The sequence below is a fragment of the Aquila chrysaetos genome, chromosome 13, assembly GCF_900496995.4.
Source record: "Aquila chrysaetos chrysaetos chromosome 13, bAquChr1.4, whole genome shotgun sequence".
NCBI lineage: Eukaryota > Metazoa > Chordata > Aves > Accipitriformes > Accipitridae > Aquila > Aquila chrysaetos.
Window position 1 is genome coordinate 41111052 of NC_044016.1, and position 27918 is coordinate 41138969.

Below are 27918 nucleotides of genomic sequence, written 5' to 3' on the forward strand. Positions count from 1 at the left end.
TGTGGTCTTTATTTCCAGGAAAGAGGTAGCAATCATACATGAGCTTCTGAGTCCAGCCAGGGGTAGCTAGGTCTTTGGGTTTGATCCTCTCAACTCCAGGAAATCATTTTGTACCAAGGGACAGCTTTGTACATTCTTAGTAGCTTGTCTCCATCTCTGCAGATACAATAAAGTTTACTGTTACTGGTAGGAGTTTCACTCATGGTGCCTGCTCTAATATCATAGCATTTGTAGCATTCAGAACAATACTAATGGAAAGCTTAATAAATACTGTCTGTTGTTAACCTTCTCAAGAAACTTTTACACATCTCTGGGTATCGTGCACTTAACAGACCAAGGGTCAAATGAAGTTAAAGTGAAGAGAGTTTGATAAATTTATCTTCAGCTTGTAATACATCTGTAGCCTTCCGCTGAGGCAGCCAACATGCTGCACTCATGTAAACCCTTCTGCACATCTCCCAGAAGCTGAATCCATTTTGAAAGTGAAACCCTGGCCAAATAGAATGGGGATATAGCAGGGAATCCTTCAGCAGCAGATGTATGTTTCAGAGCAGATGATTCAGTGGATATTTCTATATTGCAGAGCCCTGTGCTGCTCCTTCTGTCCTTGTTCAGCTCATTTGGAAAATAACCACAGGCTTGGGATTTTGTGTCACTGCTGAATTTCAATCAGGAATGAACGCTTTGTTGTGTTGCAGAGAAGCATTGCGGGAATGGCAAGGAGGGCCCAACCCCACATCTCAACCAAAATTTCTGTCAACAAGAGATTTCAACACGTTGGGTTTTCAGCAAAACCCTTCTGGCTCTGTGCACATGCATGTGTGTGCATTTGGGTACAGGCTGTTGGGTATGAGACCACACAGTGAGGCGAACATCTTGTCAAAACAAGTGCAATGTGTCGAGAGTGGCATCTGTAGGGCAGCTGACACTGTGCTCATAGGAATGGAGGACTCTGAAAGATGTGTGTTATTACCTGGAAAAGGTGCAACTATTAACTGACATATAGGGGTGGGACTGGGGAGCTTGTGTGAGACCCAGTAACCTGATGCTCTCTTGCTAACATGTAGCTGACATGAAAGATTAAGTGGGTCGTTACACAGCAACTAGCTGTGGCTCAGCTCTCTTGGCTATGTGGAGAGGCAGGTTTTTTATTTCTGGTATGTCACAGTGGTCACCCAGAACTAGAGGCAAGCCACTCAACCAGCCAAAGGAGGAGGCTGAATAGTTAGGAAATGCATCATATAAAGTCACCTGACTGCTTTCTGCATTGATTTAGCATTTTGCTAGCAATGATGTCAGGAGCTGAGTAGGTATTAGACTCTCTCTCAGCCCGGGAGGTCTCTAAGTCACCTATTACCTTTGGAGATTTTTCAGAAGAATATGTAAAGGCTAGACACATGAATACTGTTGGCTGTGAGACACACCTGCTTATTGCTCATCCGAAAGCCTCTTCCTTTGCACTTGCAGAAAGTTCGGAGTGAGTTTCTGTGAGAGAAAATGTTGCTTTCCAGCATCTTGTACAAGCACAGGAAATGATTAAGTAAAAAATGTGTAGGTCTAAGCTGCATTGTCCCTGCACTGCACTTTGCACAGTGCACTTATTCTTGCACAGAAGATAACACTGTGTTTCTTTTGATTGCAGGGGAAATTGGATGCTCTCTGGGTCTTGCTGCGGAAAGGTTATGACCGTGTATCTGTGATGCGCCCACAGCCAGGAGACAAGGTACTGTGCCTCAAAACAAAACTTTTTTTTTTTTTTTTTTTTTTTTTTTTTACAGCTAGGGAAAAATAAAATCCCTCTAAAGTTTCTGACTGCCTTTACCTACAGGACTGAAGGCAGATACTCACGACAGCTTAGAAACAAAAATTCAGTCATGTCCATCAGCTTTGCAACTGCAATTCCTGCAGTTTGACTGATACAGTTTCAAGTATGAAAACTGTCCAGGTGCAGTGACAGAAATACCTATTGAAGAGCCCTTCATTAAAATCTTACATTCTGGAATAACACTCTGAACATACACATAAATATATATATACACTTTGCTACATAAATTTAAACTTCATGAGCACTTTCACGAGCACTTTCACAAAGCAAATTTTGCAGAATGAGGTTTGGACTGTTGTGTGAGAGGGAGAAGTATTCCCATATATTTCTAGTAAAAACTGGGTTCATGCAAATTTCTGTTACTGTGTGCTTATGGGTGGAAACAGAAGCCGTTGAAGTGAATGGACTAATGTCACTTTACAGGAATGATACTATCTATGACAGCAGGATACTATAGAGCTACCGCTCATCTCCAAGGTTCTAATCTCCTCCTCCTCAGTGGAATTAAATGTCTAGGTGCTGCCTAAATAATTTCAGAAGAGTTATCCCTGAGTATCTCTAGAGATACCTAGCTGAGCTGTGAAGGGGCCAACACACACTCGTATGTTGTGTTCAGCTCTAAGCACCCACCAGACACGCAGGGACTTGCAGCTGGGAAGGGAGAGTGAGAGGTGCACCTGAGCTTTGCCAATTTAGTCTGTGATCAAGGTACACAATATGGGTGAATTGAAATCCCTGTGGTAGCCACAAGACATCCCCTAACTCCTTGCAATTTAGATAGTTACACCCAGTTGCCCAGGGTTGTTCCCAATCCAAGGATGGAGATTTAACATCTCTCTGAGTTCCTGTCCATATTCACCTCGTGGTGAAAAATGTCAGTTATATTAATGTCTTATGTGGTCAGTTTATGCATCCCTGACATAAATCAACAAAGGAGCTTGGAGTTGCTTCAGGAATATATTTGGCCCAAAGTGTAAGTAATTGTGTAGCACTGTGAAGGCTTCAAGAAACTCAACTGCACATGAAACAAAATGTAATTTTTTGGTGGAGAATCATAGTTCTGTAAAATTTGGCTCCCTGTAAGGTTTTCCATTGAATGCAGGACCAATGAAGTTTTGTGAATAAAAAGGTATAATATTTTATTCCTTTAGGGGGAAGATTTGCTAAAATATCTTCACTGAGTGTGACATTGATTTCTGGGAGAAAAGTTCGTAACATACGGATTGCTAATGCCTGGCAATTTTCCCACAGAAATCAGGGTTTGAAGAATGCCTATTCTATGAATAATTTTTTTGACTTGACAAGCTAAGATTATTTACATGAAAGATGTCACACCTATTTATGCTAGGGAAAATCCAGAGCAGTTTAACTGAAGCTGATATGGTTAACAGCAATTTATATTAGTGCAACTGACAGCAGGCTCCATCCCTTTTTGGTGATGTATCTCTTAGACATGCAGTTCTGTGTCCTGTCAGCATAAGCAATAGTAGAATTAGCCCATACAGGTGTTCTATGATCCAGCCTCGAAGTAAATAAAGCTCTTTATGATTCTGCTGTGCTATAAAGGATCTCTGACTTGGGTGCAAGTATAATTTAGTGTGAAAGAGAAGCTGGCTGAAAACACACTGAGGCTTATAGCTGCTAAAATACCTGTTTCTCTTCAGCTGATTCCTGGAAGACTTGCAAATGTTTGGGCACTTTCCTGTGTAGATATGAAGTGCTTCTTGGACTTTCTGCGATGGTAGACTGCTCTTAGAATGTTAGTTTTCCTTCATGTAACCAAAACTATGAGCCTGAGCGTTTGTCACCTGTGAATGACGTGTGACCCTCTTGATGTTTTTAATCACTTTCAGACTTAAGTGAGCAGTTTATGTTTATTCCTTTGCAGTAGTGACATAACTACCAGGTGATGTCACTCCCAACAGTACAGGCAAAACCAATATGAGAACTCACTGTAAAACACTGAAATGACATTCATTAGTTTACACAGCTGAAATGGCAGAATTAGGCAGGGTTCTCCCCTCCCCTGTTCAGCAAAAATGTGGGGCTTGTTTTCCTACACCAGATTTAAAGTAGGGAGAAGAATCTAGCTTTCAAGCACTGGCTTCAGCTTTGAGATTTCTGAGTCATGTCCCATCTTGCTCTAGACATTCCCCATGATTTGGATGCTGGTTTTAGTCTGTCATACCTCACTTTCTCCTTTGTAGATATAGAAAGTGATTTTACCAGAGCTGGGCATTAGGAAGATTGGCTTTACAAAATTTAGAGGCTTCTGTGAAAGGGGCTGGGAGGGAATGAGGCAATATTGCTGTTAACTGAACTACCACAACCTACAACTGTGCCTTGGGAGACAAACTAGTCAGAAAGAAAAGCAAAAGATTGCAAAAATAGTTGAAAAATTTGCACCTCCCAAAACAAGGAAACTCTAAGCCCTATTTGATCCCTGCCAACCTCCCTCTATTCTTCTCTGTGGCACTGTTCTTCTAAGAGAAATTTAAATGCATGTCCAAACCTCAGGATACAAATGCTGCATGATTCAGGTTACCTTAAGGCTAGTGGCTTCTCCTAGGTCAGCAAACATCAAATATTATCTCATAAAACACGTTAGTGTGTTGGTGTGATTGGAAATCCAGTGGGAAGGTCAGTGCTAAATTGATGGGGACAGCAGCATGGAAACATCTGCCAGTGTTGACTGCAGCTGTCAGTGCCTTCAATGCAGATAGTCCTGAGTCAGTGTGAACAGTTTGCTTTCCTTGCAAGAAAAAATATCGAGGAAAAGGAGCAATTCCACTGAAAATATTTTGTGAAACGAAACCTGTGTCTGTAGGACAGTGTTGCAAAAGAAAAGCGTTGGATGTGTTGCACTGAAATGATGGGAAATTTCTACCCATGAAAACAACTGTGTGGCCAGAATCCCCTGCCAGGGAAGTCCAGGCTGGTTTTTATGAGGTTGGATCCAATCCCTGCCATTAGCTTGGAGACTTTTCACCAGTATCACAATGAGAGGGCCTCTGGATTACTTATAAACACAGCCCTTCCTCTGAAGTGGATGTTTGATAATGTAAGTTTAATAATCTGTTCATCATTTCCTTCATCCAACCTGGGACATAGTTCTTGGCATCTCTCCAGCTTGCAACAACACTCACAGCAACAGCATCTCAACCCTTTGCTGTCCAAAGACAGGACCGCTTTTGTGATGGATGCATGGCTTGTGCACTGGGTCACTTAGCAGGCACATTTATACACCAAGCACACCTGCACTTGGTGCACATACACACCAAGCATATGGTATGTCTGATGGCTGACAGCTAGTGTGAGGAAGGTGTCTTTTGACACAGTGCTCTGAGATATGGCACGTCACCTCCTTGACCTGGCATGCAGACTGAGGCCAACTGGCTGTATCCAACAGGTTTAGATCTTCCTAATGCAGGACATGCTGAAGAACAGCACTGTGGAGAACATTAACACTCGGGCAGCCCTGCACATTCACACCCCCCCCCCCAGATGCTCTTTCAGCCACGTGTTTCTGGTGTGGGGTTTGCCAGCACTAAAGATTAGCCAGCAGGGTAGAGCTGTAAGAGTTGTTTTGGCAGTGGTGAGCTCAGCTATAAATTCCTGTGGCCTCTCCTTGTGATTCCGAATAGCTCTTTTGGACCAGGCAATGTGGACCAGGGGCAGAGCAAGGACAGACTTGGTCCTCACCAGGTTGCAAAACCTTCAGTGGCAGGTCTGCGGGCTTTCATAGCTGTCCACTGGCAAATCTGGATTTGATTCTGTTCTACTGGGAAGCATAGTTAAAGGAGTGCTCTACCGAGCTTGTCAGCAAAGGGGGCCCAACAGAGCTGGTATTGACAACTCCAAGCCAGTCATGTGGTTTTAAAGTGGAGGCACAGCTGGTTTGAAACTCCAGCCCTGATGCACTGGTGTAAACCCAGCCTTGCCAATTGCAGAAGATAGGAAGCTTCAGGCAGTCAGATGCAGGGCTTTGAGGTATTGCTGCACAAGGCAGGGCACCTTCAGCTTTCCAGCTTTTTCCTGACTGCCTAACTTCATCCCAATGCCATCCTTTCACAGGGTGCTGCAGTGCATGCTGTCTGCTGCGCCGTAGGGGACCAGGCCACCCATCACTCTTATCCCAGGTCCTCTGCAGGAATGCTAGGCAGTGGAGGCTGGGCTGGGCACTCTGGCTTGTCTATCTGGCAGTCGCCCAGAGGAGTTTCAGACTAACTAGCTCAGTTTCAATCGTACCGTGCAGTCACTCGGTGCAGACTTCACAACGCAAGCTGAATAAATACTCCAGAGTGGCTTAGCAGCAAACTAGCATGCCCATGCTGCCAGCTACGTACAAACTGCCAGCCATAGCAGTCTTTATAGGATGGACATGCCCTGGGAATGAGAGAACCAGTGATTAGCAAAGCATCCTACAGTAACCAGCAGCCTCAAATGGAGCCACCAGATTAAAAACCCACCACATGATGCATTCTCAGGCTAGATAAATATTCAAACCCTTGCAGGTAAAATTTTTGGCTAGTAAAGAGTAGCCTGAAATTTGCAGATGGGAGCCTTTGACCGTATGATGTTCCTAAAAACTACAAGGAGGAGCTGTTTTGAAAGCAATTTGTACCTCTTTCCGTCTCTTTCCTGAAGAAAAGGAAGAAGCAGCTTTCAGACTCTTGGTGGTGTCAAATGGGCACCTTAATTCACCCACTGGTCCAACATAAAAAAGCAAAGCCAGATGAAAAATAACTGAAAGTCATATCTGTTTGCTTTGGAGCCTGAAAAGGAATTGGACTTAATCCCAGGGTTACATCATTTTCATATATAAGCAATCCCTTGCTATAATCAGTTACTTTATCCACTGCCAGCACATTAGCTGAGCTGTTCAAAGAGATCACTTGCGTAGAATGAAACATGGATTCAGCTTCAAACCCTGTGTTGACTAATTGTTACTGTTTATTTGCTGTAGCCCACACAGCTTCCTAGGTACCATACAAATTGTCAAGGAAGACATCCCCTGCCCTGAAGTTCACATTAGTCTGTAACAAGACATTGGTTCGAGGGTAGTGACTAATAAATTTGCAATTTATATACATTGCAGTGGATAACGTGGGGACTGAGGCTTAGATTCCAGTCCTCCTCCTCTGTGTGACCTCATACCATCCCTTGTCTTCGCCTATTGTCTGTTCATGCACTGAACCCTCTAATCAAGGTTGAGATGCCTTGTACTAGGACTGTGTCTTCACTGCAAAAGATACAGTTACAGAAATAACTGACTAGTAAGTGCTGGATACAGAGTTAGATGTTTCTGGACAACAGAGGGCTGAGACCTCTTCAAGGAGGAATGCCAGAAAAGATGCCAGCCCATAGCGTGGCAGCAGTCTGAGCCAGAGTCTTACCTGAATTTGACCACTATAGCTCTGTGAAAGCTATGGCTTTCAATATCAGCAACAGGTCCTGATCAGCATGTTGTTGTATCTGCAACAACTGGCTGCATTTGCCAGAGCAAACCATGAAGTAAACTTTGGTCTGGTTTGCAGAAGGCTTTTAAAAATGCATCATTTGTTCCAAAGCAAAAGGAAAAGAGAGGGGTGTTCAGGACCTGTTTTGAAGTGCACCCAGAGAGGCTGAGATGCACAAAAAGGTTGTGAAATTCTTTTTTTGGAGTCAAACCTGGAAATGGTCTGAAGTTACCAACAGACACAGATGTTTCCAATAAGGCAAGGAAGTCAGAGTCACATGGGATTCCTGTGGTCTTCTCACATTTTCGAGAGACTAGGTTTGCATTCTTGTCAGCATTAATGAGGTTATTTTTACATTCAAAACATCATCAGATAGGGGTGATGTAAAAATATATATATTTTTTAGAAAACTTTATCGCTTTTACCGTGAAGTCATGGAATGCTTATTTGTGCACATTGCTCACTAAGCACAGGATCCAAGTAATTAGTGTCTCTTCAAAGTGTCAGTTGCATTTCCTTGATAAACATTGTTCTGTCAGGAATTTATGAGGAGATTATTAAAATGTGTTTCAAGTTCAGACTTGGCCAGGAACATCTCAATCTAGGAGGAAATTATACTTTAAATTTTTATTGCATTGCATTAATTGCACTTTTGTTTTGTGTTTGTATAGGTAAATATAGATATAGCTGGGTATAATTATGGAGAAAAAGTATAACAAACCCATGTGTAATTATGTGTAAAGATGTATCCTACCTAAATTAACAAAGATGCAGGGAGAGGAGCTTTTTCCAGAACTAATATAGTTTTGCAAGTTTACTGGTGAAATCACATAAGGTCATATCTTGTTAGATCTCAGTGATATGGTTCTGGTACAAATTGTGGTTAGTTATGACGAGAGAACGAGGCTATGAAATACTTTAAAATATCCCCATTAAAGTAATCACAATTGTTCTTTTTACTATGAAAGGAAGAATGCGTGTGTGTGTGTGCATGTGCTGACATTAAAAAAATTGATCTTAATATAAACAGAACAGTCGGAGTATGAAATAAGATGAGTTTACAGCCAAATTGCATGAATCTTCACTACAGAAAAGCACCGTTTTTCAACAAAAGCTTACAAAACTCCCTCTGCCCTACTATCACACTAATGGTTTTATATTACAGTGAAATGCCAAAACCTCAAATTAACTTGATTTCAGGCTTCGCTGTGAATGTTTTGTGCAGCCTAAGGAGTTCAGATGACCACTCTGGATTATATCAGCCATTCATCCCAAATGACCATTTTTTGTGAAGGGCCCAATTCTGCAAAGCAAGAACTTGCTCCTGCGTGTGAAGTCCCACTATGTTTCTGGAGAATCACTGGAGCATGCGCTCCAGTGCTGATGACCGCGGGCCTACCTCTACACAACTGTGCAACAGGGGACAGCAAACAGCTGTCCAACCCCAGCCAACAATGGTCTGGAAGTCTTAAGCCTAGAGGTAGATAGCTCTTTTAATTTGCATCCTGCTATTATAATTCTAGATCTAAGATGTCCAACTGAGCTGGAGATTTGTGGGCTACTCTCATATGGCAGCAGAGAGATCTGAGGTTTGGGCACTAGACTGGGAGTTGAAGCCTAGAGTCACTACAGTCTCTGCCACGGGCAGACAGAGTGACCTTGACCAAGCCACTTAATCACCTTCCATTTCTCAGAAGCTTTTCCTGTCCTCTAAATGAGGCTAATCCAATGTATTTTCTTTCCCAAAGCATTTGTGAAAATGAAGGCTGAAACTCGGTAATAAAATTTAAAGGATTTTAAAGCAATAGTCATGGCTGTGGGCAGGGATAGCTGTATTTGCAGGTATGTGTATAGTTTTGCACAGTGGCCTGTGGGTTCATGTGGTTACAACATGATGTTAATGGTACAGAGATTCAGGGTTTGGAGGTTCAGGTCTGTACATTTTAGACCTGTATGATGCTCAGATAGTCTGAAGTAGAAGTCTGGCAGTGTTTCTTACATGGTTCATTTTTCTTTTGCAAGCTGAGGTGTTACAAGAAGAAACTCAGTGGGAACTGGGAGCTAGCGTTGCCAAGTCTGTCCACATGCCGTCTTTGGCACCTGTGTCAGGAGTTGACCTGTTTCAGCAGACCATGATTCTCACTCAGTTCATGGGACAGCCCTCCTGAGCATTCCTAGCTGAGTGAACAATGATCATTGTGTCTAAAAAAAATGCAGAGGAGGAAAAAAGCAGCCTGAATCATTATGACATTACAGTAAAATTTCCTTCTTCTCTGTCTCTTCTTATGCTTTGGAAAACCTGGAAAACCTTTAATCTGCTGCATTCAATTGCGTATTTCACAGAAGAGATTAGCATTGGCTGCTGTGCCATTTGAGGAACGTGAATGTCTTTTTGTTTCTGGCAAATTCAAACTCTCAGAAAACAAAGTCTCCTTTCCGTGACTTCCCCTGTCTTGTGGAGAAAGCTGTGTACTTGCAAAGACCTATCTGGGAAATAACTAATTGTCTTTCACTCCCACACAGTGCTGAAATGGAAGGAAATTAAATCTGAACTAAAAAGAGAGGGACAGTGCTGCCACATAGCCTGGGGCCTTGCTCCTTGTCTGTCATAGCGGTGTATTTATGTGCTCCAGGCATCAGCTTAAATCAAACCCATTGTGCCAGGTCCTGTACAGGTGTAAAATAAAAGTGGAATCTCAGCCTTGTTTGAGGTAAGGGGCAAGAGCAAGTATAGACAGATACAATGAGAAACACTGAGACAATGTGGCAGTACTAATTTATTTGAATGCTAAACAGTGGATCTACACCACCAGCTGGAATCATCTGTTAATGTAATTTAAATCTTCATTTAACCACAAGGAACAACTTTTCTTGCTAGTTCATTCTCCCTCAGCACATGTCCCATGCAGCTTGCAAAGAAGGAGCAGTGCAGAGTTCCAGGCAAAACTGAATATATATGTGCATGCATGCATGCGCATGTGTTAGAGCCTGGAGCAGGCACTGCCTCTGGAGATGGGGCCGTAGGAGGGGGAGAGTGCAAAACTCTTGCTGGGTCAGAGCAATACCCTTCTGGACTAGTGGGACAGGGAATTAGACTGTCAGGTGTGTCTGACTGTGCAAAACTTGCAGAATATATTTTTGTTTGCCAGAGGACAGATGTCTAGGTAAAAGCACTTAGATGGTGATGTGGGTTTCTCCACCTACCTCAGTACCACTTCCCCTCTTGATACAAAGGCAGGTGCTTGTGTTTCCACTCTGGTTCCTCTTCCCCTCGCATCCTCCCTAGCCCCAAGCATAAAACTGCGTTTTGCTGCTCTGAGAAACTGTATGAAACAGGGTTTGTCCAGATTTTAGTACAGCACTGAAACCGTCACAAGTGCTGAGCTTTACTGTAAAGAATGATTTGAATTGAGGCAAGAAATTAGCCTACTTAAATGTTGACTTGAGATTTTCAGAGCAGTGAGGGACTGGGCAGGCTCTCTGCTTGGAGGATATTCCTGTGTGGGGCTCATGGAAAGGGCAGCCTTCAGTACAATGAGCTGAGAAACAAAAGGGGTTCCTAGTCTGCTTTAAAGAGCAGAAGGCAAAACAAGCCAATGGAACACCATAGTGCAAACTTTTCTCTGCATGGAGTGAGTAGTTCTGCAGCTGTGGGGCAAATGAAATAACTACTGGAGTAAAACCCTTACTGGAGCAGTGCAATGCTAATAATGCTATGCTATGGGGGTAGAATTGCAGAACCCAGGAGACCAGATGCAGAAAATTGTCTAGGTATGTAAATTCTCACAGAAAAAATTGCAAATTTCTTCAGTAGGTGTTTAGGTTCTTAGAAATCAGTAAAAACATAGGAAGTGAAACTCCTATAACAGAAATAATAGGATTTTGATGCAGAGAGAATCACCTCGTGCCAGATGTCTAGAAAACCCATCTCTCCCGTGCATGTTTCTTGCTGAGTGAATGTTGATGTTGCATTTGTGTTGTGTTTCCCCCATGCAGCTTCCAGCAGTGGGCTGGACTTACTCTTCTTATGGGAAAGCAAGGTGGTTGTTTCCTGTGGGATTGCAATAATTTCCTAAAAATAAGCAGCAGCCCCAGCTGAAAAATTTGGACTGTTTCTGGGTCCACCTGCACTGAGAACTTGTGAGGGGAACCCTAGGTCTTACATCAGCGATCAGAGGGCCTTCAGAGACTTGCTAGGCACGCAAAGCCACCCAGAAACAAAAGGACCCACAGCAGATGCTTCACCTGTAGTCCAACACACAGAAAGGGATGACTTAAACTACAGCTTAATTCAATCCTTGTCTTTCCCTGGTCAGGCCCCCATCCTGGATGTGAAAGCATGTGGTACCTGCAGGACCCTGGGCAAATATCCTGCACAAAGTGCAAAAAGAGCAAACAGTGTCAGACTGAAGAGTTAGGATGGAAGTTGTGAAGACAAAGGCACAGTGAATCTAGGAATGGGACAGTCGGTAGAGTGGCTCATACCGTATCAGTGTGTCACACAATAGACAGGTTGAAGCATAACATTGGCAGTGTTAGAGCCACACCTCTCTGGTCAGCCGTCCCTGGCATTCTACATGTGTAAGTTCTAATAACTGCAAAGCCCTGCTTCCTGACCTGTTTTTGTTAATACACATACAAATTCCAAACACGTAAGAGGTATTTCAGAGGAGCCATAGAGAGACGTGGTGGTCCATGGCAGGGCAGCAACCACCCTGGGTGGGTGGCTAGTGTAACTCCAGCTGGCCTTGTGCTGTTCTATGTAACACTGTTCTGCTGCCAGGGCTTCAGCTCTCCTTCCTACCTCTGCTGTAACTGGTGTCCCACTGAAGCCTGCAGGTACTGTGCCGTGTGTGCCACCCCTTGCCCAAGGCAAGTGGATGTGCAAAGCCCTGTCTCTTTCAAAGAGGAGTGCAGGACTCTACCAGTAATGAAGAACCCCTTCCTGTATGTCCTACAAGCAGTAGGCACCTATACTTGGTAAATCATGGCCACCTCGTACCACCAGTGACTTACAGACCACGGGGAGCTCAAAGACAATTTATTTCAGCGTTAGCACCAATGATTGGTTGTCAGACGTTAGCAGGTTCATGAGGAACTGTAAAGCCCGTTAAGTATTGCTGGCACACAGGAATACTGTTTTTAACTTAAGGCTGTGTTATTAGAGCTATATCAAAAAAACCGAAGGAATGTAGCAGTTAGCCTGGGCCTTTGCTTAGAGTGCACAAATCCAATGAAAACATACCCAAAGCCGTAATTATTTGTTCATAATTGGATACTGAGGAGCAACTTCTGCCGCACAAACCTCCAGTGAGTTCACTGAAAGTCATGAAATCTGTTTCATTATAGAGTAGCCAAGATGAATGGTAATATGGGGAAGGCTAGGTACTACTAATTAACTATGAACATCACAAAGCACATGAGCAAAATCTATCATTCTGGAAGGTCCCCTGGGTCCTCTCATTTTGAATTAGGAGTCTATTTTAGAGATGAGGAAATTCAGATTTAAGGTAATTGTCTGATTTCATACCATGCTGTTTCAGTGTCATGAATAGAAACCTCCTCCTGAAACAAAGAACAGAAACCAGGAGATATGATTTCAAATTCCCCTGTTTTAAACACTAGATCACGTTCCCTTTTCAGACCTGAGAGTAAAACTAGCTGTGCGGACTCCCAAGTCACCCCCCGCACGCCTGTACGTTGCTATGTAGGCACTTGCTTAATGATTCTTCTTTCTGCAGACTCAAAAATGCACAGGCGCTAATAAGGAGCTATTGTTTAACCCATCATTAAGTCTAAGCTAGCAGAGTTCTATTGATAGGTTGCAGAGCTTGAGAACAAAATTGTAACCTTTTTGCACATGCTATTGCTGTGTGGTTTTCCATTAATAGCCATGGAAAAGTTAACCTAAACATTAGCTCTTTTTCCTGGAACTAACAGCTCCAAAGCCAAAAGCCCGGTGATATGCTCATCAGCTTGCAGGACTACTGCAAAGCAGACTGCTCATTACTGTAAAAGCAAAGCACAGAGCTGGCTCTTGAACTGCTGGACCTCTGTTTCTGAAGCAGGGAGTAGCCAGCACATAAAGGGGAGCATCCCAGTCATATCTCAATCCAGGGCAAAATTTCCCCTAGACAGAATTACAAGGTTATGCCTTTAATATTGACAGTCAGAGATCTGCCTCAGAAGCCAAGGCAAATATAGCAAACAGGGATGGCAGGGATGGGAATTATTTCTCACTAAACACCGGTAGGACAATATTCAGTGGACAGTAATTCCTGTTTCCTCGAGCCATTATCACTGCCCTGCACAGGGTAATTTTCCCGAGTCATGTAACATGAAAACAGCCATTGAGTTGTGTTCTTGTCATGCTTACATTGTGGAAGATCCTGTCCTGAACCATGCTCTGTCTTCTTTGCCCAAAGACAAATTGCACCCAGAGAGATCCTCCCCAGTTCGTTGATTTCTGCAGGCTGCAAGATCCTGCAGGCTTGCTTTTCCTCTCCAGAGGGATGTTTACCACTGCCCTTGATTAGTTGTTCCAGTTATCACTGCCAAAAGAATGTGTTTCATTTTTCGTTTGAATTTTTCTCTTTTCCTCATACCTAGTAGGCTTTGTTATTCAACATCCAGATGAAAGATTACAGTCCTGTGTGAGGCAGTGTCTTTGATGTGTCACTCAGCATTTCTCCAAGACTAGCTACCTCTTTCCAGAAAGACAATGGGAAGAATGACCAGATCTTCCTGGAAATGACACCCATCCCACAGTGTAAATAAGCCAAAACTAGCTCCTGCAAAAGTAATCAAGCCTGTTTGCTGACATACAAATGCCCACTCATCACTGAAAGAGCCACACTCCCGAACTCTGGCATGAGCCAAAGATTGAGGCTATTAAGCTCATTCCCACGCTCGAATTTGGCAAGGTAAAAGCCTGTATCATCTTGTTTCACTTTTTGGAGGAGTTTGCTCTGAATGTTTTCTTTTCAGTAGGTTCACCAGCTGGTTCAGTCCTGCATAATGTAGCTACAGATATCAAGAACTAGAGGCTGGCAGAGCAATGCGTATTATCTGAGTTGTGGTAGTTCTGAAGAGCCAGGCACAGACGAGAAGTTATGAGTAAGCTTATGAGTAAGATTTCAACTGGAGGTTGAATTGGCAGAACCACTCTTTGTACTGTGGGGCCCTCAGATGCACAGTGCTATATACATAGGTATATGCAAGCTTTAGTCATAAGCCAACATGACTGAGCTGATATTCTAAATAAGCTCTTATTTCAAATTCTGTGAAAGATCCGTGAAAGTTGCAATACTTCATGGTGTTTGAAGTAGTTTATTCTTCAATGTATGCTGCTTTGGGGTTGCTTGAACAGAACAGGATCATATAAATACAAATACAAACCATCGCTTTAACATCTGAATAGACCAAACCATATCAAGGCATCAAAGAAAGTTAGGTAGTTTTTTTCTGCTTCTTTTTTCCTTCTGAATTTAGACAGGATGCTTGTCTGCAGTGTAGGAAACTGCCTCTGATATAACTGGAGTTCAGTGGCCATGTGTAAGATTACTCGTCACTAGTTTCAATAATGTGTTTATCATTCTCATTTGGGGTAAATCCCATCTCCTTACTGGCTTCAGAAGGAAATGCCATTTTGTACCACTATTCCTGTGAGTTAGAAAGTCAAATATAGTATGGCATGTAGTACTGAGAGCCCACAGAAAACTCTGGATCTTGCTCCAAATTTTATCACTCTGCAGTACTTTTCACAAGTTCTTTTAAGGTAAACCATAACAGTCCATAGTTTTCAGCGCTGCCTCTGCAATAAGAGACCAGGTTATTAGAACCCTGTTGGAGCAATGATCTTATCAATGGAAGTCTTCCTCTTAATTTTGGGATAAAATAGGTCAAGCGTCCAATTTATTCTCTATTGAGTGGCCAAGGTGGCGGGAATTGTAGGTTTTATGAGCAACGCTGAGTTCTAGGCTCTGTATTTAGTAATGAGACACAGATGGGAATGGTTTTCTTGCGGTGATGTTTTATCACGAAATGAGACAGTTTTAATAGTTGTTTGGTGACTAACAGATACAGAGGTAGCCATATAATTAGTGTGCTTGCTGCAGGAGGCAGTGTTTCCTGGCATTACCAAGCATACTCAACACAGACTGATCTCACTAAGAGAGGCTGGCTAACAAAGCCTAGAAGCTAGTTAACAGTTTCCTAAAACTGTCTCCAGACACCCTTGTGTGATTTAAAAGGCAGCACACTGCCAGCTCAGGTCATGCAAGCAGGGATATTTCATGCTCACAGAATCCTACCACGTAGCAGAAGCCACCTGGGATTTTGGGAGTTATCTTGATGGGGGTTTGGAGCAGCAAAACCCCCTGGGGGCCCAAGAGTTCCCCAACCAATGCTGTTCCCAAATGACAAAATGCTGTTGGGAAGCAGATATTGATTATTCTCACCCTGGTCTTTTCCCAGTATCATCTTTGTCCAGGCACAAAGGGATGCATTTCTGGACAGAGGTTTAGTGAAGTACCCAATGCAAAGACCACTTTCAAAAGAGGGGATCCGCACCATGTTGGCTATAGGCAATTTCTCTCTGTAGCCACAGGAGAGGCAGCATGAGCTGTCTGTGCCATTTGGCTCTTGCAGGCTGCGGACAGGCAAACTGCCAGTTTACCGCCTTCCTCTCTCCGTGGAGCTCAGAGCTGCTATCAGATCCACTGTGACTCTCCACTCTATTCCTCCTTCTCTGCCTACTCATCACCCTCACAGATGTTTGTAGAAGTTTCATGCCTGGACTGGGTTCAAATCAAGCACCCGGGATCCTTGGTAGGGTGGGTTTGGCTTGGAGAATTTAGCATTAGTTTCTCACATCCGTGTATGTGCTTTGCTTTTAAAGTAGCTACAGTTTCCCAAGTCATCTCTTTACAGACACTAGTGGTAACTCTCACATTTATTTAATATATTTAATGTTTGCCTGTTATTAATTTAGTCAGTATCTCCTACAAGTTTTTGTGCATGCTTGATTCAGAATCACGTATCAAATCACAGGTTTTTACATTTCTTTCTTTTTTTTTTTTTCCCCTCTCTCTACCTTTCTTTTTATTTTTCTCTTCCCCTTTCTCTTCTCTTTATTTCTGTATTTCTTTTTATTTCTTTCTCCTCTTTGTCTTAACAACAAGGTAAACCAGGATATTGTTTATGGAAAGTCTGAATTACTAACGACCCATACAAAACAACATTAAGGATTATATCTTTTCCAGTGCCTCTTTTTAAAACCAGGAGCTCAGAAGCCAGTCCTAGTGTTTTATGATCTTAAAATGTTGATATTTTTCCAGGTATTAATTCCAGTTTGATAGGAAACCAAGAGAAACAGAAACATTTTTCATCTTCACTGCAGAAAAATGTGCTCCGTCTTCCTCTGTTAAAGAGGTATCTTTCCAGTACCATGGAGGGCATGCCACTGCTCTGGGACCAACTTCCCTTTCCTAAATTACCTTTCCACTGTGCCATGTGTGAGCCTCACCCTGAACAGCTGGAACCACAGAGAGCAGGGCTGAAATGAAACAAAGAAAAAAAGCTTCCTCCTAGTTTAAGTCCTGCTGTGATGGGGGCCGGAGAGCTAGCTGGTTAGAGAAAAAAGAAATACTGCAGTGTCCCAAGAGAAAGGTCCATCCTCCCCACAGCTGGATTCAACATGCTGAATCCCAATCAATGACTCTGTGCAGGTAGAGGTCTGGGCAGGTCATTGTGCACTGTGCTCTAAGTGACAGTCCATCTCCCAGTTAGTTTCCAGACTCAGATAAAGGCAGAAGGAGAGGCAGGAGGAGGTGGGAAGTGGCTTGGACAAGGCTCTGGAGTTCCTAGGAAATGCCACAGCTTAGCTGAAGCATCTGCTGCTCTTTGCACCTCTGCTTGCCAGATCCATGTCCAAGACATAAAAGCTCCAGCTTGCTCTCTTGAACGCTTAGCAACCACCACCCTGTGCTACAACCTCAGTAGCCTAATGTCCCCCTTACCCCACATCCCACCCTTCTCTTTCAACCCTGGCAGCACTCCTCAGTCAACCAGATGTGAAGAACAAAAGGAAAAGCTTGTATCAAGTGTGCAACCCTACGGCACTCCACATGCAAAGAGCTCGCAGGGTGAGGCCCGTGGTCAGAGGAGACGAGCCTCCCACGGCTGAGTGCTTTGTTGTCCTAAAGGCAGTGCTGCCTGCCTTCATCCCTAAGACAATTAGCTGTTGAAGGTGAAAGAGCAAGGCCACTCCAAGCAGAATTCATTATGCATATGCCTGCGAGCAGTACTCTCTAGAAAAACAACATAAAATGCAAGAGTGGATTGCCCGCACTGATTTTGCTGATTCCACTAAATTTCAGAACTAATAATGTCTCCATGTTGCTTCAATTGTCTCTTCTGAGGCACAGCTGTGACTCTCCCTCCTGAAGCATTGTGGCTGCAGAAAGGGAAATAAAACCTAGCCAAGGCATTCAACACAGCAGACTTTTAATATACAGCCTGTTCTCTATGTTCATACATTCTGTATCTCCAACTACTCTCTCCCCGATAAAAAGACTAATAGAATTGGCTCCTCTTATTCTCAAAGCTGTGGTATAATCTGGTTAAGGAGTTTCTTCTCCTGGGATCAAAGGTGACTTCCATTTAAGGATGCAAAGTAGCATTAGTGGAAATGGGTTCATTTCCTGCCTCCTGGATGTTCTGCCACCATCTTCCACATCCACCCCATCTAAATTTGGACATCTAAATGAGGTGATAAACCTCGGTGGATAGCCAAGAGGGGCTCCTAACTGGTGGCCACTGAGACCCTCCTAAAATCACAGTCATGTGAAGGTCCTTATGTTTCCACTGATTGTAGAGAGATCCTGCACTTCTCTTACCTGTAGTATGTCAGACACTCACTCTGGTTTTGCATTCAGATGCCAAGGCTGAACAAGGCATTTGGGCCCATTTATTTAGGGGGTCTGTTACTGCTCACGTCAACTTCTGTTATCTGTGGGATGAAGTGAACTGTGCTGGCAATGGAGAGCCCTGTAGAAGTTTGAATGGATGGGTGATTAGCCAGCCAACTTGATCTTCATCCAGACAGTTTTCCAGATAAAACAGCACTGAACCATGGAGTAGGTCGACGATGCTGATGTTTTATTTTTCTATTGCAATTGCATGGTATAGAGGCCAGCTGTGAATCAGGGCCCCCTTCTGGTAAGTGCAGGTGGGAAAACACATCTCTTGCCACGCATTTCAGAGAAAGCTGGGTCTTCCAGACCTCTAGGATTACTTGTTTGTGGTCACACTCTGGCTAGCACAACCTCTGCTCTTTTGTGTCTGTTATCAGATACAAGATGAGAGCCCTGTCTAACATCCAGCTTTTTGGTTAAAGTAGCTCTCTTCCTCCCGGGTCTGCTTTCCATTTGTACCCAGGGCATTAGTAAAATGGTTTCTGCCTCTCATGTGCAATGGCATAGTAATTTGTTTCCTGGATATCTCCTTGTCATTCTATCTGACAATTCTTCTCCCCTAGGAGATGTTGGCTTCTCTGTCTCCTCTGAGGCAGTGTAGCTGCCAAAGTCCATCTCAGTCCATCTGGACTGAAAACTCCTATCTGGCATTCTCCTCCCCCATCTGCATGGGTGAGAGAAATGTCAAGCAATGAAACACAAGAACTCCCTTGGTCTGTCAGTTCACATGAAAGGAGGAGAAAGCCTGAACTGTGTATCTACCCTTCACACATGTTGGATGCCCTGCAGAATTACCCGTTGCACAGTAGTAGAAAGTGTTGCCAAACAGGTCACTGTCAATTTGCTGCAGAGCAGCTGACCCAGGCAGCAAAGGAAATAGGAAGAGATAGGGAACGGTATGCTTGAGCTGAAAAAAAGGCACACTCTATCTTGTTTTAAAGGGAAGAAGGTTTGAACTCTGAAGTTAGACCAGCGTAATGCACAAGGGAATGGGGAAGAGGTATCTGATGAGTACAGTTACATGCTATGCTAGCTCTGGGTCAAGTCTGGCTCTCATGTCTGCACTCCCATGCTGTCTGTTCTCTGGTCTGCATCTGAGCAGCTTATGCTCAGACTCCAGTCCAACTACTTGTTCAGACCAGACAGCATGTCCAAGAAGCCCGTGTTAAAGCATAGTTATCAAGGACTGTGGAGACTCAATCACGTTTGAAAAAAGAGCGCTCTAATTTCAAAGCAACCCTATTACTCAAGAAAAAGAGTTATCATTAGTCATGGATATAAGCAGTAGTTCATGAACACAGGCTCACTAGGTCGTAGCTGATTACAAAAATAGTGCAAACACAGTGCAGCTATACATTGGTATGAATTGCTAGCACCTTTTTTATGATAATGGCACTGCTGATCTATCCAAGCCAGTTTTCATCAATAAGAAGTCAAATCTTTGCCAGTACAGAGGATGCACAGGATGTGCTCTCTTACCCTTTTGGACTGCGCCTTGGGCATTGCTATGAGTATTAGATGGCTTTTAGTCCTCAAGCCCTGCCCCAGCCCCAACCCCAAAGATTTCTGAGCTTCACTGCACCCTCTTGAATGCTCTTAGGGTGGTGCTCAGTTCCATTTGGATCAGCAGCACCATAACCTCACCCCTGGAGCATCCAGACAGAGTATCTCTCCACACAAAAACAATTGCAACTTTTTGTTCTCTGGCTGGGATTCCTGGACTGCTGCTTTTTGTTCAGGTTTATTTTATTCTCAACATAAATAGAGAAAACAAAACTAATGCAAGTAATAGTCTGAAACTACTAAAGTCACATTGCAGGACATATGGAACTAGAACAAGGAAAACATTCTCGTGGGGGTGGGGTTCTGAGTAGAATTGGTTAATTTGGGGTTCAGACTTTCAGTCACTCAGCAGGCCTGCCCCACAATATTTACATAAAATCACAGCAAAGTGCATTAAAACAACATTAAAGCAGAGACACCAGCCCACAAAGAGCAAATAGAACCAGGGACGCTCCGAGATGAGACAGCGGTGTGCTTATTTCAGGCTTTCTTTTGCCTGTGGGATGGTGCCCCCTTTTTGGTCAGCACCAGAGATGCTGAGATGCTGCAGAGGGAGTGCAGTGTTTCTGGTCAGGGGCATTGCCCACTCTGGCACTTCATTTTGTATTGGCATTTTGTCCTGTGCAAGGGATGGAGAACTTGTCCCCACCGCACAGACGCTAATGGTAGCACAGAGTTCACAGCAGCTGTCAACACTCTCCTCCTTTCTCCCCTCTATGTTGTCATGCTGTAAGGACAAGCCTTAACTGAGAGAGCATTAATCCTCAAGGAGGGGCATTACCATGGGTGTATTCATGACCTTTACATGGGTCTCTGCTCTGCCCCAGAGCCTGATTCCTCGAGGACAGCCTGAGTTGAAGCCAGAGGTTCTTCCTGCTGCCAGAAGGCCAGGGCCAAGCTATGCAGAGAGGGTTCAACTGCCACTGCACTCAGAGCAGCCCTGAGGTGATGCTCTCATCTTGAACTTGATGCAGTTCAAGGCGCTGTGAAATCTTTGTTTTCCTTAAATGACCTTTGCTTGCACAAGACAGCCTGCATTCAGCTGTGGGCTGCTCTGCATACTTCATCGCTTCAGCAAGGAATTCACTTTCTTCTGCTGAATGGCTAAGGCTCAGACAGATGTTTCTTCATATCCACAGAGCATGATGATATAATTGGCAGAGCTCTTGGAGAGGAGCTGTCTGTATCTCTTTATGTGTCAGCCCCTTCTGCGCCAGCTCCTCTCATCCCTGTCAAATCCTTCTCCAGCACCATTCTGCCTTTCTACCAGCATCTTCCTTACTTCACTTTGGGTCCCTCTTCTGCAGAGCATTTGCCCTTAGGCTGGGTACAGCAGGGAGAAGACACAAAGCTGTGCAGAGGATTAAAATGGCTGATGTTATTACCCCAACAGATCTACTCCAGGCTGCATGGGCTCAATGTTCCCTTTGGCATTTTTTCACCAGGAAAAACATTTACTTTGGGAGAGGAAAGAGGAAAACAGAAGATAAGCTCACACTCACAAATCCAAAAACAAAGTATGAACTCAGAAATCCTCTAGTGCCTTTTTGGATGATTTCATATCTAAAAGAATGAATCCATGATACAATAGTGCTGATTCTGACATTTGAGTATTTACTGTGGGATCTTTCACAGGTGGAAATTAGGAAAAAAAAAAAAGAACAGCTTGGAGGGCAAAGGTTTTATTTAAAAATATACAACAAACTGTAGCTTAGCACCAAAGAGTGAGAAAAGCAGTTTATTGGCTTCTCATGAGCACTAGAATATCAAGACGTCCTAATGAAGAATGGATTTATTTCAGGAAAAATTCTGAGCAAGAAACTGTCTTAGTTAAACAAATCTTCCCTTTTGCATTGTTGGTAAATGTTTAGAAATAGGACACAAAACCCAGGTATTTGAAGGAGAGGTTCCAAAGGTGCGAAGTCCAGATTTCATGCTCTTGGAAGTTTAAGACTGAGGTCTGGGAAGAGGCATCTGTAGAGGCAGGGACCACGGGGTCGTGCACTGATTCAGGCACCAGCTCTGAAGAACAGGAACGGCTCTTGCCAGTTCTTGCAGCTTCAGTATGACTTGAAGTACATGATGCTCTGTTTAAAGATCCTGAAGTCAGAAAACAGTATGAGAGGATTTCATCCTCCTTCACTACAAAAGCTGTCGTTAGGGTTTAACCTCTTGGTTGCTCAGCACAGGACTTGCTCTTATAACATCTGTCTCTGAGAAAGAGAGGGAACAAAGCAGTGTGCCCAGGAATACTTAAACTGACATCAGATTTGCACACAGCCAGGAAGGTATCTCAGCTGTGATGCCATTGCCTCTATCAGTAACTGTGCTTTTCCACTGTGTTCTCTTTTGTTTTAGGGCCGTTGCATCAATTTCACCAGAGTGAAGAACACAGAGGCCCCACCCAAATACCCACTCAACAACGCATATCCTCCATCATCTCCACCTCCAGCACCCATCTACAACCCCCCGCCCCCAGCTCCAATCTATACCCCACCTCCACCAAACTCATCCACACCCCACACCCCATCCCCATCCTCCACGCTCCCACCACTCCCCCCACCACCCCAAGCCCCACCACCCAACCGGGCCCCCCCTCCATCTCGGCCCCCACCTCGCCCAACAGTCTAGGGGGTCGGCCTTGCTCCCGTCTCTTCCACAAGCATTTGAGAGGCTTTTTCAGCAGTACTGTATCACATCCATCTTCCTGGGGGGGTTGGGGGGGCTAGAGGAAGCCGGACCGTTTTTGAAATGGGTGACAACAGAATGAACGACTTTGTAGTCGTCTTTCTCCTGTAGTTTTCTTTTATTTTTAAAATCCCTTGTGCATCAGTGCCACCAAACTATCGAAGCAAGAAAAGCCAAGAGACTGCAAGAACAAGGCAAATAACCTGAGTTCCATTTCAGCAAGGCTCTCCCCCCTGTTTGTTCCGGACACTTCCCTGTGACTTACCATGGTGATTCCAGGAGACGTTGAAAAAAAAAGAATGAATAACTAGAGTAAGCTCTCCAGAAAGGCAATTTCCCCAGGGAAGGACTGCAAAAGACTCTTCCAAGTGCAGACATCCCAGCTAGCTACCTGGAGACAACTGCACAAACTTCACGGTACAAGACTCAAGGTATGACAGAAAGCTGATCACATCTCGCTCGCATGCCAGCTGCCAAGCAAATAATGACAACAGCAGGTCTGCAAGTACAGAAACCCTTGTAAATCTGAAAAGAATTGATGACAGGCAGCTGTTCCCATGGACCATGAATTGGAGAAGGGAAGGTATTGTCATCTTGGAGGGTCTGGAAAGGAGAACGGGTAGGTCTCTGGTGTCTGGATTTGCGTATGTTCGTGTGTGGAAGTGCAGGTGAATGAAAATGGAGTGCCACTAGGAAAAAAAATTACATGGAAAAATAAACCAGTCGGTATGTCACAAGGCTTTGACCCCATCCCCTGAGGACAAGGAATAACTGACGACAGGTTAGTCTTCAGCGCTCCCAGTGGGACAGAGGAGTTCATAAAAATTGAGCAAAGGAATCTGGGAAAGGTATGGTTGACAGAAGAGTCTTTGCATTCAGTTTAGACTAATTATGTCCATGTAGTTAATAGCTCTGCAGTTCAGCAGTGTAATTTAATGCTGGTTTCCATTTTAAAAGGAAAGATTCTGAATATAAACAAGAGGTTAGGTATCGATTTCTCTAAATCCAGTCTGCTTGGGCTCCTTGTTATTGTCAGTTTGAAATGGTTACCACTGATGCGTTTCTGTTTTTTCTGTAAATTGCATTCTTTCGCCCTAGAAATGTTTCCACATGGATTTTTATTTTTTGTTTTCCTTTCCTGAATAAGTAGCAGATGCCTTCCAAACTTGTAGTGAAGAAGAGCCAGTGTGCTTACTCACTCTTGTCAACTCTCAACAACATCACTTCTATTAGCAGTTGTTGACTAAGGCAAAAACCAACACACCGGACATGCAAGATGGGAATCAGTCTTCCAAGAAATGCACTGGCTGCATTTCTCCATGTTTTCTCCTTGCCTTCATGGGACCCCCACCATCTTCCACAATATTGCGTACTCACATCTTTTATCCTACAGCAAACCTTCTGAGCACCTGCCTTTGCAACACAGTGCTAGAAATAGGTGAGATCACTCAGCACCTCAGTCAAACCTCTGGCTCTCTAATTTACTGTCCGGATCAGTTCTCATGAAATAACTCTGGAAATTGCGAAGTCATAGGAGGTAAACTGTCTTTGTAGCTGCAGTTCTATAAATACCTAAGGGTTCTCATAATCATATCATTTTTTACCAGATAAAGAAATGCTTTGCCAAGTACTTACTTCAGTGCTGTTGGAAATATTAATTCTAGCTTTTCTAGCAAAAAAGAAAAAAGGAAAAAGAAAAAAAATGCTCAAGGAGGAAAGGGACAAAAAAGACTCAGTGGAGACTTGACCTGGGACACTTTTGGTAAGGACATTTGTGAATGAACCCTTACCATGAAACTCAGAGTCAGTCTAGTTGTCATTCACCAGCCTTACTCACTGCTAGGTCAGTATGTCATCTATAAGATGAGATAAATACATCAGTCACGATGGATCTGAAGACTTGATCTACAGCCAAGGCTGGCTGTTCTGCAAAAAGGCTGATTAATTCACCCACAACACTGTTTTGTCTGCAGGCAGCACAGAGCAGTCCCCAATTAGGAGCAAAACCAACACTTTTGCTACTCGCTATGTCAGATTGTATCAGCTACAGGCCATGGTTAGTTCAACAAGATGACTTTGTGATTGGCAGGTGGGAGTGGGAAGCTTTTAACACCCTGACACAAGTTTAGTTAGACTCCCTCTTGTGATGGATGGGATCTAGTTAAATAGCTGTTTGATATGGTTTCATGATGAACAGTGTAAAAACTGGGAGTAGTGTAATACAGGATCAATAGATATTTCTCTTAACAGATCCTCAGTATTTTGAAAAAGTTTGGAAAGGAAATTGATTTTCAACAATACAGCATTGAGAATTTTTTTTTTAAGTGTCAATTAACCAATAAATCTAAACCTACTGCTGGGGGAGGGGGGGGAAGCAGTGTATACTCCATGACTAAAGCTAACTTCTTGCAGTTGTATATAGAAATTTTCATTCTCCCTGAACTAAAGGAAAAAATCCCCTACGGTATTAAAGAAGCAAAATAAAACCTAGATCAGGCTAGAAAAATCATAATTTTAAAATAGCCCCTATGTAATCATCCAGTTTATGAATAAAAGACAAACTCCAAATTTTTTGTTGTACATATTGTTACTGCATGCTTACCATATGTTAGATGGAAGCATTTCCTATCCATTGTGGATAAAAGAACATTTTTCAAGTTGTAGTAAATTATTATAAAGCCAATGACATTTCATGGCATGTTATCGTATCAAGCTGTGCTTGTTGTATTTTTTTCTTTATGGTTGTATTGCTTTTTTATAAATGTACAAATATTTCTTGTAGTGACGAATACCTATTTTACATAGCATTAATTGAAGCACTAGAGCTCCAGGCTATACGCTGCCTCGATCCATTGGCAAAGAGTTTTGCACATCAACCCAGGGTGGGATATGGCCAGAGCGTAGAGGGTAGAGACAACAAAATGGGTGTGGGGTAACTGGATGCTGAAGCAGAGCACCCATGCTGCTTCCAGTGAATTGGTTTTGGTGGACCTTTGCTAAAGTTCTCAGAAAAATTAGAGCACAGTTGGTGGCAGTCTTTGTACCTGGTCTTGTGTTTAGGATCGACCTAATTGTGGCTGCTAAAATGGCTTCCCAAAAGTACTGCACATGCTTTTAAAAATCATACTCCTTTTATGCTGGTCCCTAAAGATTAACTTAAGAACCTACCATAAGGCAATCAAGAGTGAAAATTTGGTCCTGAATTTAAATCAGCTTCCACTGACAATTAATGCTATGTAAATGAGGTTGAATTAGCTGGTGTACCATATACTGATATATGGTACCCTATGTATTCTCTGTCTATAAAACTTTCCTAGAAACACATTACACAGGCTATCAATCCACACTAGCCAATTTTTAAGTAAACGTTCATTATAGATCAAAAGGAGTTGAGTGGCACTACATCTGCTCTGCAATTTCAAAAGACTTCAGCAGGTCTCACTGTTTACTAGTTGCACATGCTCCTATATAGGCTGGTCTAAACAGCAATAAACAGATGTCTGATGGCATTAAATAAACAGTTTTTCATTTGCTCTAAATAGGTCACTTTGATTACTCCCGTTATTTTTCATTCATGTAAAACATTCTGTCAGTGTGTCTTGCAGCCTCAAAGGACTAAGCAGCTGCATTTTACAAAGATTCAGATTTTTTTTTAATTGCTAAAATGTTAAAAATTGTTACTGGCTGTATTTTGAAGCATTCACCCACATGAACTTAGCGGTCATCCAAATTCTCTCTCTACTCCTTAGTGTGTGAAGGCATCTTCTGTCACTGTTTATTTTGGGGAAGGGGGGGGACGTCTGGCTTCTGAGAGCTCTGGCAACATTTGAGGGTAACCAGTCGGTAACATTGCCTTATATGCAGTGCTGATGCAGCAAAGGAAAAGAAACAAGCCTTCTGTTTTGATATTGAATTACATTTTGTCAGTTCAGCCAGTGCTGTGCAATGATGTTTTACTCCCTCTGTTTGTTGCATGTGTCATTTGTTAAATACAGTCATTACTCTTGCTGACCTTGATGTTGTTATTAAAGAACTACACAAATTTGTGTTGAGCTCCATAAGATTCATTGACTCGGAAAGTGAACAAAGCAGGAGGCAGGAGAACCCTGGTCAACAAGTTTTCTCATAAAACTGGCTTTCTGTCATCCTGGAGAACTCAGACTTGGTGATTTTCTTCCCAACAGCACAGACCACTTCTGCCTGACACAAAAGCTATTTTCATTTGGATGAGACACAGCCTAAACTGTCTGCTCCTCTGCTGATACCCAGAGCCTCGCCTTCCAAATGCAGGATAACTTCTCATTTCATGCAGCTAACTTGGCAACCTTTAACAAAGACATCCTTTAACAAAGCATAACAACTACTAGAAATAACTAAGCATGTTTCCGCTCACATTTGCTAATAGTCCTTTCTTCCTCTCTGCTTAACTATCACTAACTCATCTGGATTTTGATATGGTTGGAATATTTTATTCCATAAAGAAGATTAACAGAGCATGAAGAAGTTCAGCCTCAACACCCTGCCCTCTTTCAGCAAAGCACGCAAGCCCAGTCTTTTTAGCTTCCTCTGAAAATGTGAGCTAGCAGTTTCCTCAGCACATCAAACCTTGCAAGCCTAGGCTCAGCCTGGATTTTTCTTGCTGCGTTTTATTTAAACCCAACTTGTATCTAGTAAATGCAAAGAGGGAAGCCACAGTACTCAACAGGTCCTGCTCTCTTGCTCAGACAAAAGGGGCTTTTTAAATGGAGACTATCAAAGAAAATCGTAGTTGCTCTTCTCAGAAGATGACAGGTGAAAAAAAACACGAGGAAAGTTAAACCTCAGCATAGCGCAAACTCAGAAGATATGATGCAAACCTGCCAAGCCTTGATGGTAGCTCTGGGTCTTTCAGGGCATGCATTTACACAGAAGTGGCTGCACAACTAGACTCTGCATAAAGTCCCATCACTACATTGAGGAAAAAACTGAGAAAACACTGTAGTGACACCCAGTCAGGCTTGTTTGTCCATTGAGTCAGCTGCTAGCCCCACTGCCTCAGGAAACTCTCAGCTCCCTGAGAGTGTTCCCTGCTCAGGGAGCTGCATTGTGCTACCATCATGGCAGACTTCATCATCACCATGCACGCACGCACGCACCCCCACCCCACCCAGGACGACACTTTCCCAGACAGAAGGGGGGGGGGGCTGTTGAGCAAAACTGCTCCAAAGCAAGGACATGTAGAGGCAAGGCTGCTAAGTAGCCCTGAGCATGTGGCTACCCCAAATCTTGGGCTGGTGCTAATTAGCCACCTGTCTCCCTCAACAAGCCTCACCTGTGAGCAGGTCTGGGCTCCAGAGCCTGGGCTGCTGAGGGAGGGAATGGGTGGCTTTGTGGCTGCATGAGGTGATCTTGGAGTGGTTGGTGACAG

General features: G+C 43.4%; 1 protein-coding gene across 1 annotated transcript in view; it reads left to right on the forward strand.

The window, feature by feature from the left end:
* Positions 1–26553, forward strand: part of ANTXR1 (ANTXR cell adhesion molecule 1) — a 113313-nt gene extending 86760 nt beyond the window's left edge. The window contains exons 18-19 of the mRNA XM_030035873.1: positions 1643–1723; positions 22182–26553. Of these exons, the coding sequence (XP_029891733.1) occupies positions 1643–1723; positions 22182–22454 (354 nt within the window). The 3' untranslated portion in view covers positions 22455–26553. The remainder of the gene's footprint in view (positions 1–1642; positions 1724–22181) is intronic.
* The last annotated feature ends 1365 nt before the right edge of the window (positions 26554–27918 follow it).